The following is a 13305-nucleotide window of genomic DNA, read 5'->3' as shown; positions in this document are numbered from 1 at the left end:
GCCTGTGTGTGCGTTGCGAAAAATGGCAAAATGGCCAACAACAGCAGGAGCGAGCGAGCATGGCCAAACGCTAAATAAACTATGCGGAAATTTATGCAAATTTTATACAATGCTCAAGCATTTAAAACTGACTACTACCAGCTAGACTTTTGTACATGGAGAGGCGGCAGTCGGAGAACGGTTCAAATCGTCCGTGATGTTGCTGGCTTTTGGGTTGTCTATCTGCGTGGGGCTTACAGTCATGGCTAAAACTGATTACTCGCCTGGCCATGAGGGAGGCGGCGGTAAATGGGATTCCAAATACTGATTGCAATAAAGCCACAAATTCGCAAAGAATGGGAAAAGAATTTTGGGGTTGGTTTGCTAGTTGAATACGTCGGGGAAAAAAGAGAAAACCAGAACACTTTTCGGCCTTGTCCTTCTATAATATGAAAGAGATTTTAGCCAAAACGAATGCAATTTGTTTGAGATCCTAGTTTAACGAGGTTAATCGGAAGAGTTCTTTGAAATTGTATTGAACATTTAAGTTGGTTCTCTAAAGGTGACCAAACACATTTATATTAAAAACGAATATTTGTCTAAGCTGGTTTGTCTTCTTTAAAAATTTAAGTGTTTAAAAAAGTGTAAGCCTGCTTTATCCCATAATTTTTGAAGCTCTTTTGTTCTCTCGCAAAACAAATTGCCTCGACTTTGTCTTCGATGAAGACTATCCTTTTTATTCTCTTTGAGCTGCTCGGTCTCATTCCCGCTGACCAAGTCAAAATATTGCACTGGTCAACTATTGTGAACTGCGGTCGAAGGGCCACTCCTTCGCAGGACCGTCCCTTAAAGAACGTAGCTGCAAACAGGGAACATGCAACTCGGAACTCTGGGCCAGCACCTCGAAACCGCGCTTGCTGCTGCGGTTGCCGGCAATTTGTGTTGCATTGTTTGAAATTTTCGGCAGCATTCTGTGAGCAGCTGACAGCCGAGTCGAGCTTTCCTCGCCTTTTGCGGTGGATGGTCTTTTTTATCCTCTCCCTGGCGAGAAGTTAAAACAAATGTTGCTTTAATGCTGCGGTCTGGTCAGCAGGCTGACCAACTTCGCTTCGCCTCCTGCCTTTTGGCCTTTATTTCCGGCTTGCAACAAGGAGTCCTGGCTAATGTGATTGCTGAACGGCGTGTTTCCGGCTGCAAGCAAGGCACTGCCAAATTAATTAAAACAAAGGCTTTGCCAGGCAGGCGGCAATCAAGCCTAATGAAGACGTACATAGACAAAACCATCCTGGTCAGATGAGCTGGGCCTAAGCCGTTCGCTCTCTGCCTCTCTGTGTGTATTCGTCACAGGAAGTAAGCCCAGCAGTAAACGCTTCCAGGATTAATTGTTTGCATAATCAGGATTTTGCTGCCGCCTGGCTGCCATCTTGGCTGACTTACGTTGCGTATGCGCAATATTTATGGCACCTTCAATTAATTGTGCGTTAGATTATTTAGGCATGCCTTCGTATACGTAAGGGCCCTTGTGGCCCCCATGAATTATTAGTAGGCATTAATTTTTCAGGGACCTGGCTTAACATTAGCATTAAGTTTTCACGAGGTAGTAGGTCTTACGGGTTTAGTTAGTTGGTTGAGTCGAGTTCAGCTGAGGTGAGGGTGACACTTTAAGCCCTCAACGTTGATTGACTGCCGTCCCATCAGCGGAGCTTTTGGGCTTGGCAATGTTCGGGAGCACAAAGAGCGTATCGGATCGTGGCTGATGTTGAAGTGTATACATATTGTATGTGCCACACAGCCATTCTGATGCAAGCGATTTATTCGCTCTGCTTGGCATTTGGTATATCAATCAGCGAAACGTTTTCCATATATGCACATTACACATTATCCATTAATCATGGCCCGTTCCCATGCCCTTGGACGCTTTGCATATTGATTTTCTTGCGACCGGCCCGAAAGTGTTGTCCCGAATTAGGGACCATTCTTTGGTCCTGCATATTCAGTAGTCCCATCTCGCATCATTTATTTCAATCGCTGCAACAATGCATCTGGCCAGTCCCTGTTTTCCATTTAAGCCCCCCACATTTCGCATTGTTTTTCGCCGCGATGCGTTCCACGAGCTGGACATAATTAAAACCGCAAATAGCGCCTGGATGCCTGATGATGATGATCGTTGGACGCAGAGTAACGCACAATGCCAGCGGAATCGCCAACAAACGATGACCAGCATCTATTATCCATTGTCTAGGCCAGCCACCATATCAGATGACCACCAGCCGCCTACCGGCTCACCTCGCCCCCCAATCCTGGCCGAAAACCACGGCTGATATGTGAGCCACTGCATTCGGCGCACAATGCACCTTTCTTCCGCACATATGCCACACATTCGGGCATACAATTTCAAAATTGTAATTATGCGCCAGCTGGACGACAGTTAATTACACTGCAAACAGCAAAAAATTGTAATATGCTAAATCAACATGGCAAACCGCGCATACGCCCTGTTAAACCCTTTATTAGTTTTGGATATACATTGGGTTTCGTCCGCGCAATAGGTTTCACTGCTTCAATTAGCAGAATTAAAATGTTTACCCGAGGGCTGCCGCTTCCACGGTTCCCTGAATTTTTCATTTGTTGCGGGCAGCGGGATTTTAAGCCGCTCCTTTGCGGCATTTTCTCCACCAGCAACGGATTTTTCCAGTTAATTTTGCCAGCGTAAGAGGCTTAGCGGTGACGTGGGCGGGCTTTAGAGGATCATCAATTTATCGCTGAGGTGGCCAGTTGTTCGGCCAATAAACTGTATAATTAATTTTAAATGTTGCAAATCATTGGATCGCAGCTAATCAGGTGGAACAGAATTGATTTTGCACACCCTAGTTCAGTGGAAAAGTCGCATATATCAGATAAGTAAATGAAACGAACAAGATGCTTCTTAGGACGATCCTCTTTGTTATATTGGGGGTGTTACATTTTGTACATACTGAAATCCCGCTTATCGACTGTGAGTTTACCTATTCATGCAAATTTATTTCTCATTTCTGTTTGCACCCGCAGCTTGTCACCACAATAGTGTCAAGGTGAAATGCAAGCCGGTTTGTCCCAAACTCTGCTCGAACCATTATTTTACTCGCAGGTGTGTTGCGAAAAAATGCAAGGCAGGATGCGCCTGTAAAAAGGGTTGGTTGCTAACTAGACCCACCCTGGGCTATTGTATTCCGCGATCATCTTGCAAGCGATATATCATAGAGTAAGAGTTTTGTGTGCACTCAAACTTATATTAAATGTCTGATTTTCCTGGCACTTAAGCTGCGAACTTGGGGGCGCAGAAAGTCTGACGACAATGGCAAAGATTTGCATTCCCATTTTTCATTTTCTTTTAATTTTCTTTGGCTTTTCTAGAGCCACTTGGGCATTTCGTATTTCCCCTTTCCTGTTTTCTGCTCTTTCGCTTCGCCTGCTCGCGAAATTTGCGACGCTGAGGACATGTCATGCCCATGTCAGAAATTCGTATTGTGTTGACTTGCATTTGACAACTTAATGAATTTAGCTCTTTGGCCCGGCACAAATAAATGTCTATCCCCCACCCAGATCGTGGGGAGGGCCACATCTTAACCCCAATACGTGCGAATATTCAGATGCAATCGGCCCGATATTACATAATGTGAGAGAGCGTTATGGGAAAACTTTTCAAACGAAAATAACCCGCAAAAAATGTCCGTTACGTGCGCCATAAAACGTCTGGCAGCCCTGACCAAGCCGAACCAAAATATATCTCTACATACATACGTATATTTTAGTGGCCGAATTTCTTAGAGTTTTTTTGACAATGTACAAGTTTTCGGGCTGAGAAAAAACTTTTTATTTTTATGTCGAACCACAACTGGAAGCGGAAGCAACGGGGAATATGAGGTAGAACCTTAAGTGTTTGGTTCCGAACTCTTCACGCTCCTCAAAAAGGACCGAGTTGTATGTAATTTGGTTTTATGCTTTATCGCTTGCTTGATTTTTATTATGATTATTATCGTGGATATTACGGTGCAACTTTGGGGGGCCGCTTCCAAAAACTTTTGTGATTGCTGAGACCCGGTGGAAAGCATGTTGTGGGTCTTCGGTAAGTTTTCTACAGATTTATCGGGTTACCATGGGCATTTTCACTTCTTTGTTATTGGTCGGGATGACAACGATGATGAGAATGTTGATAATAAGGAATGTGTCGGAGTTTTTGATATCTCAATCTGAATTTGATGGCTTAATATGACAGTTGGGGGTGTGCATGCTTCTAGAAGGTATTGAGTACAGTTTCCTAGGGAGAAGGCAAGTGTGCTAACGTGTTTATTGGATATTCATTCTTATACCTATCACTCACGAAACAATACTTGAAGGGTTGAGGACACTTACCTAAAAAGAAAAAGACAAAGAAGGTAATTAGTGAGACGAATGTCACTCATAAAGTGTATTGTAATATTCTACAGTTGTTTTGGTAGGTAATAGCTAATAGTTTTAGTTTCCACAAAACTAGAAACAAAATCGATTATTTGCCAGATAGTTAAACTCGGAACTCCGAATGCCTCAAATCCCATCAATGGATGTGCTTCTGGCCCTCCAGCTTAGCCTAAACGAGCCGCTTGCCGGGTGGAAACCCAGCCCACTATTAAATCCGTAGCATTAAGCCCTCAAACCCGTTTTTTGCTTGTTGCAATTGCTATGCAATGTGGGAAAAATCTTCAACCACAAAGGACTGAAAACCGAAAGCAAAACAAAACATCGAGGGTATGGCAGAACCGATGTTAAGCAGAGCGGGAGATGGGCCGATTTTCCACCTTTCCGCCCCAAAACCATACCTTTTTGCCTATATGTCGGGCATACATACACACAAGTATATACGTAAGTCTGTATGCAAAGAGCCTGGCCAACAATGGCGGCAAGTTAAAGCCAAGTCGGGGCCAGGGCGAGGGGTGAGAGATCAGGGGACCGCACAAAAGGCCACTAAAGAGACGTAGGATGTGGATGCCTCAGTGTGCTTGGGCTTTGGGTAGCTATATACATTTAACAGCAAAGTCAAGCGCTGGCGATGTGCACAGCACAAAATCCAAATTTAATGACCAAGTAAAATAGACAGCAAACGAGAGCACCAGGATACGACAACCAGGATCCACACATGTCCCCGGCCCATGTCCCTGTGTGTCGTCGGGGGCGGGGGCTGGACGGGGAAGGGGCGTGTCTCTAATGTTAGTTGAATGTTTGCCGAGCCTTTGTTATCGGCATGCGTCTTTTTGCAATTGGATATGCCTTTTATGCCTTTGGGCTGTGTTAATGTTGACAGTGCTCGTCGGAGAGCCAAGGACATGACAGGAGTTGGAAAAACACCCGGCCCTCGTGTTATTTAGTCCCTGCGAGAGCGAGACCGGCAGAAGGACCCTTTCGACCACGGCCTCGGGCCAAAAGGCATCAGCCTTCGACATCCATACAACTTTTGATGGCTGCCGTCTCGCTCGCTAGTTCATCTCCATCTCTCATCTGACTGCTCCTGCTCCTGCTCCTGCTCCTGCTCCTGCTCCTGCTCCTGCCCCTGCCCCTGGTCCTGCCCATTATGGCAAATTATGACATTGACAAGTGGCCAGGAGGTATCGCATTTCTCTGTCGCCATTTTTCTCCTTGCAGCAATTTGTTGCTGGCAAGTCATAAATCAGCCACACATCCACACAGGGAGAAACGGGCTTAAATCGAGGGCGCTACTCTGGAACTTTTTGTTTTTTAATAATTTACAATTTATTATAATTGTGTTGTCAAATAAGCGGGGTGTCCCTTAATCATTAAAGATTTAGCTTAAACTTATATTATAGAAACAGTCCCTTGGAAGTCCTCCCTTGCCAAAATAGCATTTCCAATTAAAAAAGGTTTCCGAAAAGTTTTGCTATCGATTCGCAGAAACCGTTCGTGTGTTTGCAGCTTTCATTTTTCAGTTAGCCAACACCAGAAGTGTCCGTAGAATATGGGACACGAAGGAAAATGTCTTTTTCTGCCGCAGTTTTCGCCATTTTGGCCAAGTGCTTTGAGCCGTAAGTGCACTAGGCCCAGAAGCGGAAACAGAAACTGTTGCATACTTTGCAGCGTCTTCCACTCGGGCATGTCCTTGGTGTTCTGAGCCGTTAAATTTTATTTTCATTACAAATGCGTCTGTTGTTTATGCACTCCATGCGCCAACTGAAACTAAACTAAAAGTAAGGCAGCCAAACAAAAAGTCTTACCACTTCTCGACTGTTTTCACAGTTGTTCTTATTGCTGCTGTTTGTTCTTGTTATTGTTTTTGCCTAGTTTGTTGTTTCACAGGCCACGTTTTTGTTTGGTCGCCGCTGTTGATTTCGTTTTGTTTAGCATTACAAATAACTTTTTGCAGTACGTGCGAGCATTTTAACATTTCAACATTTTCATTGCGTCTCGCAGGGTGAAGTGCTCAAATTTATGCGCATACATTGTTGGGAGCATTCATTCATGCGTTTCCAGTTCTCAGTTCCACAGTTCCATAGTTCCACATAGTTCCCGAACCCCAAAGCAACGCCCCCAATGCAGTTGATTTCACGATTCATGCATAATTACGGGGATTCGTAGCTTACACAAAATAGAGCGGGCTATATGCATAGACATTTGGTATGACCTGCATATATAAATCAAACGTGGAATTCCAAATGACACCGAAATATTTGTATCGCACTCTCTGCGATGTTAATCACGTTTGCTAGATCTAATCCTGGGGATTCCAAAACAGCCCCTGGGCGAAATGATAAATGTGATTTGGGACACGCTGCTTTGACTCTCATATTTAAATCACTAAATCATAGCTTGGATATGTAGTTTTTTGTGGGTTTTTGGGTAACATTAAACTGGATTTAGCTTGGCGATAAACGTTCATTCTCGCACTCAAAACTTTAGCATTGCGAAAGCTTTCAACACGAAATTTTAGTCCCCTGCTAAAGTTTAGGCATTAAAAGCCCCAGAAATGTTAATGCGACAAAGTGTAAATTGAATTCAAGTGTGTTAGAGAGATATTCGAGCCCAGGGTCCTCTGTCCTCCAGCCATTAGGTTTATGTGGCAAGTTGCGGCACTCATTTCCTCGGGTCAATTAAAGCAATTAAAATTCAGAGTTGGGCAATAGGAGAAGTTGCTAAGCTGGAAAATATGCTACAGTGTTTTAGAGCGGCAGAACTTTTTCATAAGCTGCGCGAGATTTCCTCAAAGAACACTGAAAGGGGAATTAAGGCTTGACGGAGATTAAAAGAGGAGGGAAATAGAGGGCTTTTCACATTGCAAACCAGAAAAGATGATGACGATGTTGTTATTACTTCAACTTCAGCCAGGCAAAAATCCCTTTTTGCCTAGTCAAGATGAAAATTAAAGTGTCACTCAACATGGTTGTCAATGGAAATGGGGGAAAATATATGCTCGCTAGCACTCGCTGAACTCCAAATTAATAGCCCGCAACTCATTGTTGCAGGGGACATGGCGATGAGTGCGGCAGCCAACCAGGCAGTAATTAAAAGATTAATTTTTAATGCGCGCTTAGTCAAAATGCGACTGTGTGTGGCTCCATAAAAATAAAGGGATTTGTGAAAACTAGTGCACACATACACGGCCCCACATGAACATTCTCACACATTGTAATTTATACCCCCTCGGCTCACGGGTTTCATCATCACCATCAGCATCTGCCGGGCGAGCTTATGAACCGTTCTCACTACTCCCAACTTCGCACACTGCTCATCCTTGTTCGGTTTTTGTTATTTTCCTTTTGTTTAATTTTTTATTATTATGCTCTTGGGCTCCTGTTTTTATGCCACTTTTTTTAAGTTCTTGCCACGCTCGCAGCTGCAAATGAAATGTATGTGAGCACACCTTTAAATTTTTAATACAGTTTGCCGTCCTCTGATTTTACACTCATTTCACGTGGCGGGTGGCTCCGCGGCCTTCCTGTACTTGATTAAAAAACCAGAGGAAATCGCGGGGCGGCCCGAAAGGATGTCAATTAATAATTAAAGGATGGAAAAAATAAACAATATTTACGCTGGTTACGCTCCTCAGTCAAATATAAAAGTGTGAAATATTCAATCAGGTGCAATAATTTATTGCATTTTGCCAGTACTTAAATATGCAGGAAAAAACAAAAGTGAGATTTATTGTTGACCAATAATTTATGACGATATTTGTGCAGGCAATTAAGGAGGATGCCATTTTCGACGCAATAAATTTAAAAGTGTTTCTATGGCACACCCCGCCCTATTTATTCCAACTCTTTCGCTTCCGCCGTAAGTGAAAACAACATTAATCGCCATTTTCCGCCCATTTCTCTCTGGCTTATCAACGCTCCTGTTCTGTCAACAAAAAGTGCTCCCCATCGTTATCATTCCTCTCGGTTGTTGGCGGTTCGTGCACTATCATTAATATTTGAAATGCAGAAAGTTGCCAACACTTTTCTGCTGTTGCCCGTGTTTTTCTGTTTACAATCTCTAGCGACAAAGCGGGCGCATAATTAGCTGCGCAACAAAAAAACAAATAAAGCACCAGCAAACTAACTTGGACAGCCAATTAGAGGAAAAGTGCCCGTAAGCGAGCGGCAGGCGGATAGATGGAAACCGGGCCCAGAAGCGTTACTCAACCAAATAAACTCGACAATTTATATGGTTCGTTGCCGAAACTCAAACAACACATGTGCGAAATGAGGCACAAGCCTCGACCATTGTTTGTGTCACTTAATTCGTAAACAAAAGAAAAATAAAACCGAACCAAAACACTTCTATTAAATTGGAGGGTGGAGCGATTGTTAACTGAAATCTAAAAAGGCGTTTTAGATGTCGTTGCTTAAGCAATCATTTAGTTTTGAAACCCAACATCTAACTTAAAAATATTATTGCAGCGCCCTGTTTCGGTAAGTTTTCTGCTAATTATATAGTGGTCTAAAATATGGTAACTATCAATAATTTATTATTAAAGGTTTTCTTTAGTAAATACAAGAACCTAAGATATATAAGCATTGAAATAATATTTAAGTGTCACCTAAAAGTTCCCAGAAACCTACACACCTGCAAAGGAGTGTGAATTTGTTGATATTTTTTCCCGTGCAATAGTACTACAGATTGCAGTTGGTGGGCAGGGGTTACCACACCGTGACCCATCCACACAATCACGCCACGCCCCTTGGCCCCAGCCAGTTAGCCTCCTGCCCCGAGTTAACCAAGCGTATGACAGGCCGACATTTACATCTGCGGCTATGTACTGCTATTGTTGACGACTTCTCTCCTTTCATGCCTTTTCCGTACTTTTCCCTGTGACATTGACTGCTCGAACTAATAACCACATGAGCCTAAGCCTGATTAAACTGCGGTTAATGAGCTCCACCCCGAGAGCCGCTCACATGGAAATTAATCCGTCGCCAGGTGTGCGCACTGATTCGTTTCGATTGTCGCAAGGTGTTTTGGCTAACCACATGGCGCAGGTTTCAGCCGCGGCACTGACTTTGGTAATCGAGTGGATGGCACCATGGCAGCTCAAGTGTCAACCGCCGAGCACTTGACCTTGGTGGGTGGTGGGCGCACCAAGGTTGCGAGATAAGCAACCCTACTCCCTTGCGCAACACATACTACAATTAGTTTACTGTCAAAATTCAATGTACCCTCTCGTATTTGGATTTTTAGATGACAAATTGAAGAGTAGAGCACCGCAGGAAGTCCAGGGAACCAGTAACAAAACCACCTTCTCCGTTTCTATCTTTCGATGCCTTCCAAGAAACCCCCAAAGGCTGACAAGCACCAGCTCAACCCGTACACGCGCTTCTTCGATGCCCAGAAATCCCTGCCCCAGGACAAGGGGGACACCAATGGCCAAAAGCCGGGCGACGTCTATAATCGCGAAAGCGTTTACGTACTTTCGAATAAGGCGCGTAGCAAACGGCGATTCCCGATTCGGGAAAATAACCAACCCACTTGGCGACGACGTGGCGGCGGAGGAGGCGTCGGAAACGAGGACCACATCATGGTGGTCACCCAGGATAGCACACAGCAGCCGAGGGATAAGCCAGTGTACACCGCCTCCCAACTGGATGCCATTTGCTACGACGTTATCAAGGAGCCGCCGATGCAATTCCATGTGGACGGCACCGACATAGTGCCCAGTATCCGTGGTCTGAGGCTGAGCGTCTGCGTGGAGCACACCCGGTTCCAATTGGTGGGCAAGGTGACTAGGAACATGGGCTTTCAGCACGTGCCCGAGCACAGGCTGTGGAACATCCAGTGGTCGGACTCGACGCCCCATCACGACCTGTTGCGGAACATGAAGCGGTTTCAGCAGATCAACCATTTCCCAGGCATGGTGGAGATATGTCGCAAGGACCTGCTGTCGAGGAACCTGAATCGGATGCTCAAGCTGTTCCCCGGCGACTATCGCATCTTTCCCAAGACCTGGCTTATGCCGACAGAGTGGGTTGAAGGGATTTTAGTTTGATTTATCTTATAAGTGATTTACCCCTTGTTAGTGCCTACGATGTGGCCATCTATGCCAGCAAACACAAGAGGACCTTCATCCTCAAGCCCTACTCGGCGGGCCAAGGTCGTGGCATTTGGATAACCACTGATCTTCGCACCGTGGGCAAGCGGGAGAAGCTCATCTGCCAGACCTACATAGAGCGGGTAAGGCCCAAGATGTGTAGTAACTTAATTTATTCCCCTCCCTTCCCCAAAGCCCCTGCTGATAGACGGCTACAAGTTTGACCTGCGGGTCTACACTCTTGTCACCTCAGTGGATCCATTGCGCATTTTCGTGTATAATGAGGGCCTGGCCCGCTTTGCAACCCAAAAGTACGTGCCGCCAACGATGGGAAATAGCCACAATGTGTTCATGCACCTGACCAACTACTGTCTGAACCGGCGGAACTCCCAGTACATGGTTGGCAATGGACCGGAAGCGGGTTCCAAGCGGAAGCTCAGTGCCTTCAACAAGTGGCTTGTGGACCACAACTACGACGTGGCCGAGTTCTGGGCGAGTGTGGATGATGCGATCATCAAGACGCTGATCAGCGCCTGGCCCACTTTGAAGCACAACTACAATGTGTGCTTTCCGAAGCACGACAAGATTCAGGCCAGCTTCCAGCTGCTCGGTTTCGACATCCTGGTGGACTGGAAACTAAAGCCCTACATCCTGGAGGTCAACCACACGCCTAGTTTGAGTGCCGATGAGTCGGTGGACATGGAAGTGAAGCGTCCACTCATTCGGGACACTCTCAACATGCTCAGCACGGCTTTGGTAGACAAGGAGCAGATTATACGGGATGATCGCACAGAACACAGGGCCAGGCTCCTGAGGAATATCTACAACAAGAAGGCTGCTGCCCAGATGCCCGGCTATTCGTCGCCCACCCGAGAAGTCGGTGGCACCGACGTGCGGCAGGCCTGCTCCATTGGGGCTCTTACCCAGCAGATTGCCTGGGAGGAGAGCCACCTGGGCAACTACCGACGCATAATGCCCCCACGAGACTCCGAGAAGGTCAACTACTACTGTAAGTTCTACGAGCAGAACAAGCAGCCCATGTTCGCAGATACAGTCGCTAGCCGGCGACGCGAGGAACTTAACCACCAGGTAGGTAGTATCAAAAGTATGCAACTATCCAGCCTACCATAAGAAATAGCTTTGCTCGATCTATGCCGCAACACGATCAGTGTGGGTGGTCGCCACCCACAAATCGAAACTCTGGGTTTTCTAAATGTTAACTATTATTTTAATTGTAACCCTCAGGCGATGCAAAAGCACCAGCGGGAGCGCCTGCAGGATCAGTTTCTGCAGCAGCAGCTTTTGGCGCAGGCCCAGAATCGGATGGGCAAACATGCTCGGTGGCCAGATGATCAGCTGCAGGTGAATCCCGTGGTCCAGCAGTCTAAGCGGCGCCGAGAGGAGGCGGAGGCCCAGGCGAAGAAGCATCGAGCTGTGATCGCCCGCGAAATTCAGCGCCAGAAGGAGCAGCTGCTGGCGCCCACTTGCGCCAAGGAGCGCTTAGGCATCTGGCAGAGTGTCCGGCGGGAAAAGCGACACAAGTTTTCTCCCAAGCGGAGTAGCAGCATCACAAAAGCCAATCGGCGCAAGCAACAACGGAATCTCAGCCAGCGGGCTCGCCATCAGCGGATGCTGGAAATGGAGGCCCAACGAGATGCCAAATTCCTGGAGCAGCACGCCAAAAAACAACGACTTGAGGGCGGCAGGGTGATGGGTCGAAGTGAATCCCCGGGCACGAAGAGCAAAGGCAGCATTAAGAGCAAGGGTAGCTTCAAGAAAAGGTCCAAGGGCAAACCCTTTCTCAAAAAGCGAATAGTTCGGGAAAGCAACCAAAGTCTGGAGAAGAAATCCAGGGAAGAGCTAGCTTCTAGATCGAAAACTCAACACTCCATCCACTGGACAGCAGGCATCATCAGCAAAATGGAAAACGACCGACATCTAAGCTGGAGAAAGGAAAGAACCGATGAATTAAACAACACACGGCTCAGGGAATTGGTGGGTATTCGGTCTCAAATCACGAAACTAAACAGTAAAACCATCTTCCATTTCCCGCAGATCTTCTCGAAAATGTACGAAAACGGCCACCTGACCAAGAACGATATCAAGTGCTTTCCGGATCTTCTGTACCGCATACTCAGCAAGGATTTCACGGAAGCAAGTAGTCAATAGATGTGTGTTTGCCTCTCGAAATCTGGACAATGTGAATCTGTGTTACCTCAGTGAATTGTCTTTCAACCATTGTTGTATACTGCCATCTTGGTGTCGTTTAGATTAAAAATGAAATCTGACTACCTTGTACTCAAAGAACCAGGTTGCTTTTTAGTGTCGGGAACCAATCAAAGCTCAATAGGCCTCACAAATCGTAACCTATTGTTTTGCATATTTCCATAAAGACAACTTTATGATAGATTTTCCGCCACAAACGGCGGTGAACATAAAAGAAACTCATAAAAAGTGGCAGTGGGTTCTAAAAATCGGAATGGCGTATTGAGGAATGGTTAGGAAGCACGGTGAGCAACCTCATCGATTTGTCAAACTTCCATGACAAAGAGAAAGAACCCTATCTACCTTCCTCTGAACACTAAGAAAAAAAGGAACAAATTCAGTTTTTAAGAAAACGGAAAATCTTAAAGGAGAGCTAGTTAGGTTAACAATTATCAGTCATAAACTTATGCAAACATATTAGGACTTTAAAAACAATAATAAAGGTGCCTCAAAGTATGTAAGAATTTATTTTGAGACCGGCCTTAGATGGGTTTATTCCGAAACTCCTTTTCATTGTATACTTTTAGGCACGT

At 45.6% G+C, this 13305-nt stretch overlaps 3 protein-coding genes across 19 annotated transcripts in view; 2 read left to right on the top strand and 1 right to left on the bottom strand.

The window, feature by feature from the left end:
• LOC108026588 (heterogeneous nuclear ribonucleoprotein L) overlaps positions 1–13305 on the bottom strand; it is a 103839-nt gene that overhangs the window by 59504 nt on the left and 31030 nt on the right. The gene's annotated exons all lie outside the window — the stretch shown is intronic.
• Positions 2847–3321, top strand: LOC108026591 (SCO-spondin). The gene is made up of 2 exons (XM_017097563.2): positions 2847–2974; positions 3028–3321. Exons 1-2 carry the CDS (start codon positions 2899–2901, stop codon positions 3222–3224), a joined length of 273 nt encoding a protein of 90 aa, XP_016953052.1. The 5' UTR covers positions 2847–2898; the 3' UTR covers positions 3225–3321.
• LOC108026586 (tubulin polyglutamylase ttll6) lies at positions 9615–12814 on the top strand. The gene is made up of 5 exons (XM_017097540.3): positions 9615–10440; positions 10497–10650; positions 10703–11596; positions 11753–12502; positions 12563–12814. Exons 1-5 carry the CDS (start codon positions 9740–9742, stop codon positions 12674–12676), a joined length of 2613 nt encoding a protein of 870 aa, XP_016953029.1. The 5' UTR covers positions 9615–9739; the 3' UTR covers positions 12677–12814.

Source organism: Drosophila biarmipes, chromosome 2R (assembly GCF_025231255.1).
Source record: "Drosophila biarmipes strain raj3 chromosome 2R, RU_DBia_V1.1, whole genome shotgun sequence".
Classification (NCBI taxonomy): Eukaryota; Metazoa; Arthropoda; class Insecta; order Diptera; family Drosophilidae; genus Drosophila; species Drosophila biarmipes.
The sequence above is the reverse complement of the archived record's forward strand: the minus strand, read 5'-3'. Positions and strand labels throughout refer to the sequence as shown.

Excerpts from the sequence above, each read along its gene's own strand:
- LOC108026591 (XM_017097563.2), top strand. The coding sequence starts at position 2,899 with ATGCTTCTTAGGACGATCCTCTTTGTTATATTGGGGGTGTTACATTTT. Across the intron at positions 2,975-3,027 it reads TGAAATCCCGCTTATCGACT|CTTGTCACCACAATAGTGTC; the intron begins GTGAGTTTACCT and ends TTGCACCCGCAG.
- LOC108026586 (XM_017097540.3), top strand. The coding sequence starts at position 9,740 with ATGCCTTCCAAGAAACCCCCAAAGGCTGACAAGCACCAGCTCAACCCG. Across the intron at positions 10,441-10,496 it reads ACCTGGCTTATGCCGACAGA|TGCCTACGATGTGGCCATCT; the intron begins GTGGGTTGAAGG and ends ACCCCTTGTTAG. Across the intron at positions 12,503-12,562 it reads ACACACGGCTCAGGGAATTG|ATCTTCTCGAAAATGTACGA; the intron begins GTGGGTATTCGG and ends CATTTCCCGCAG.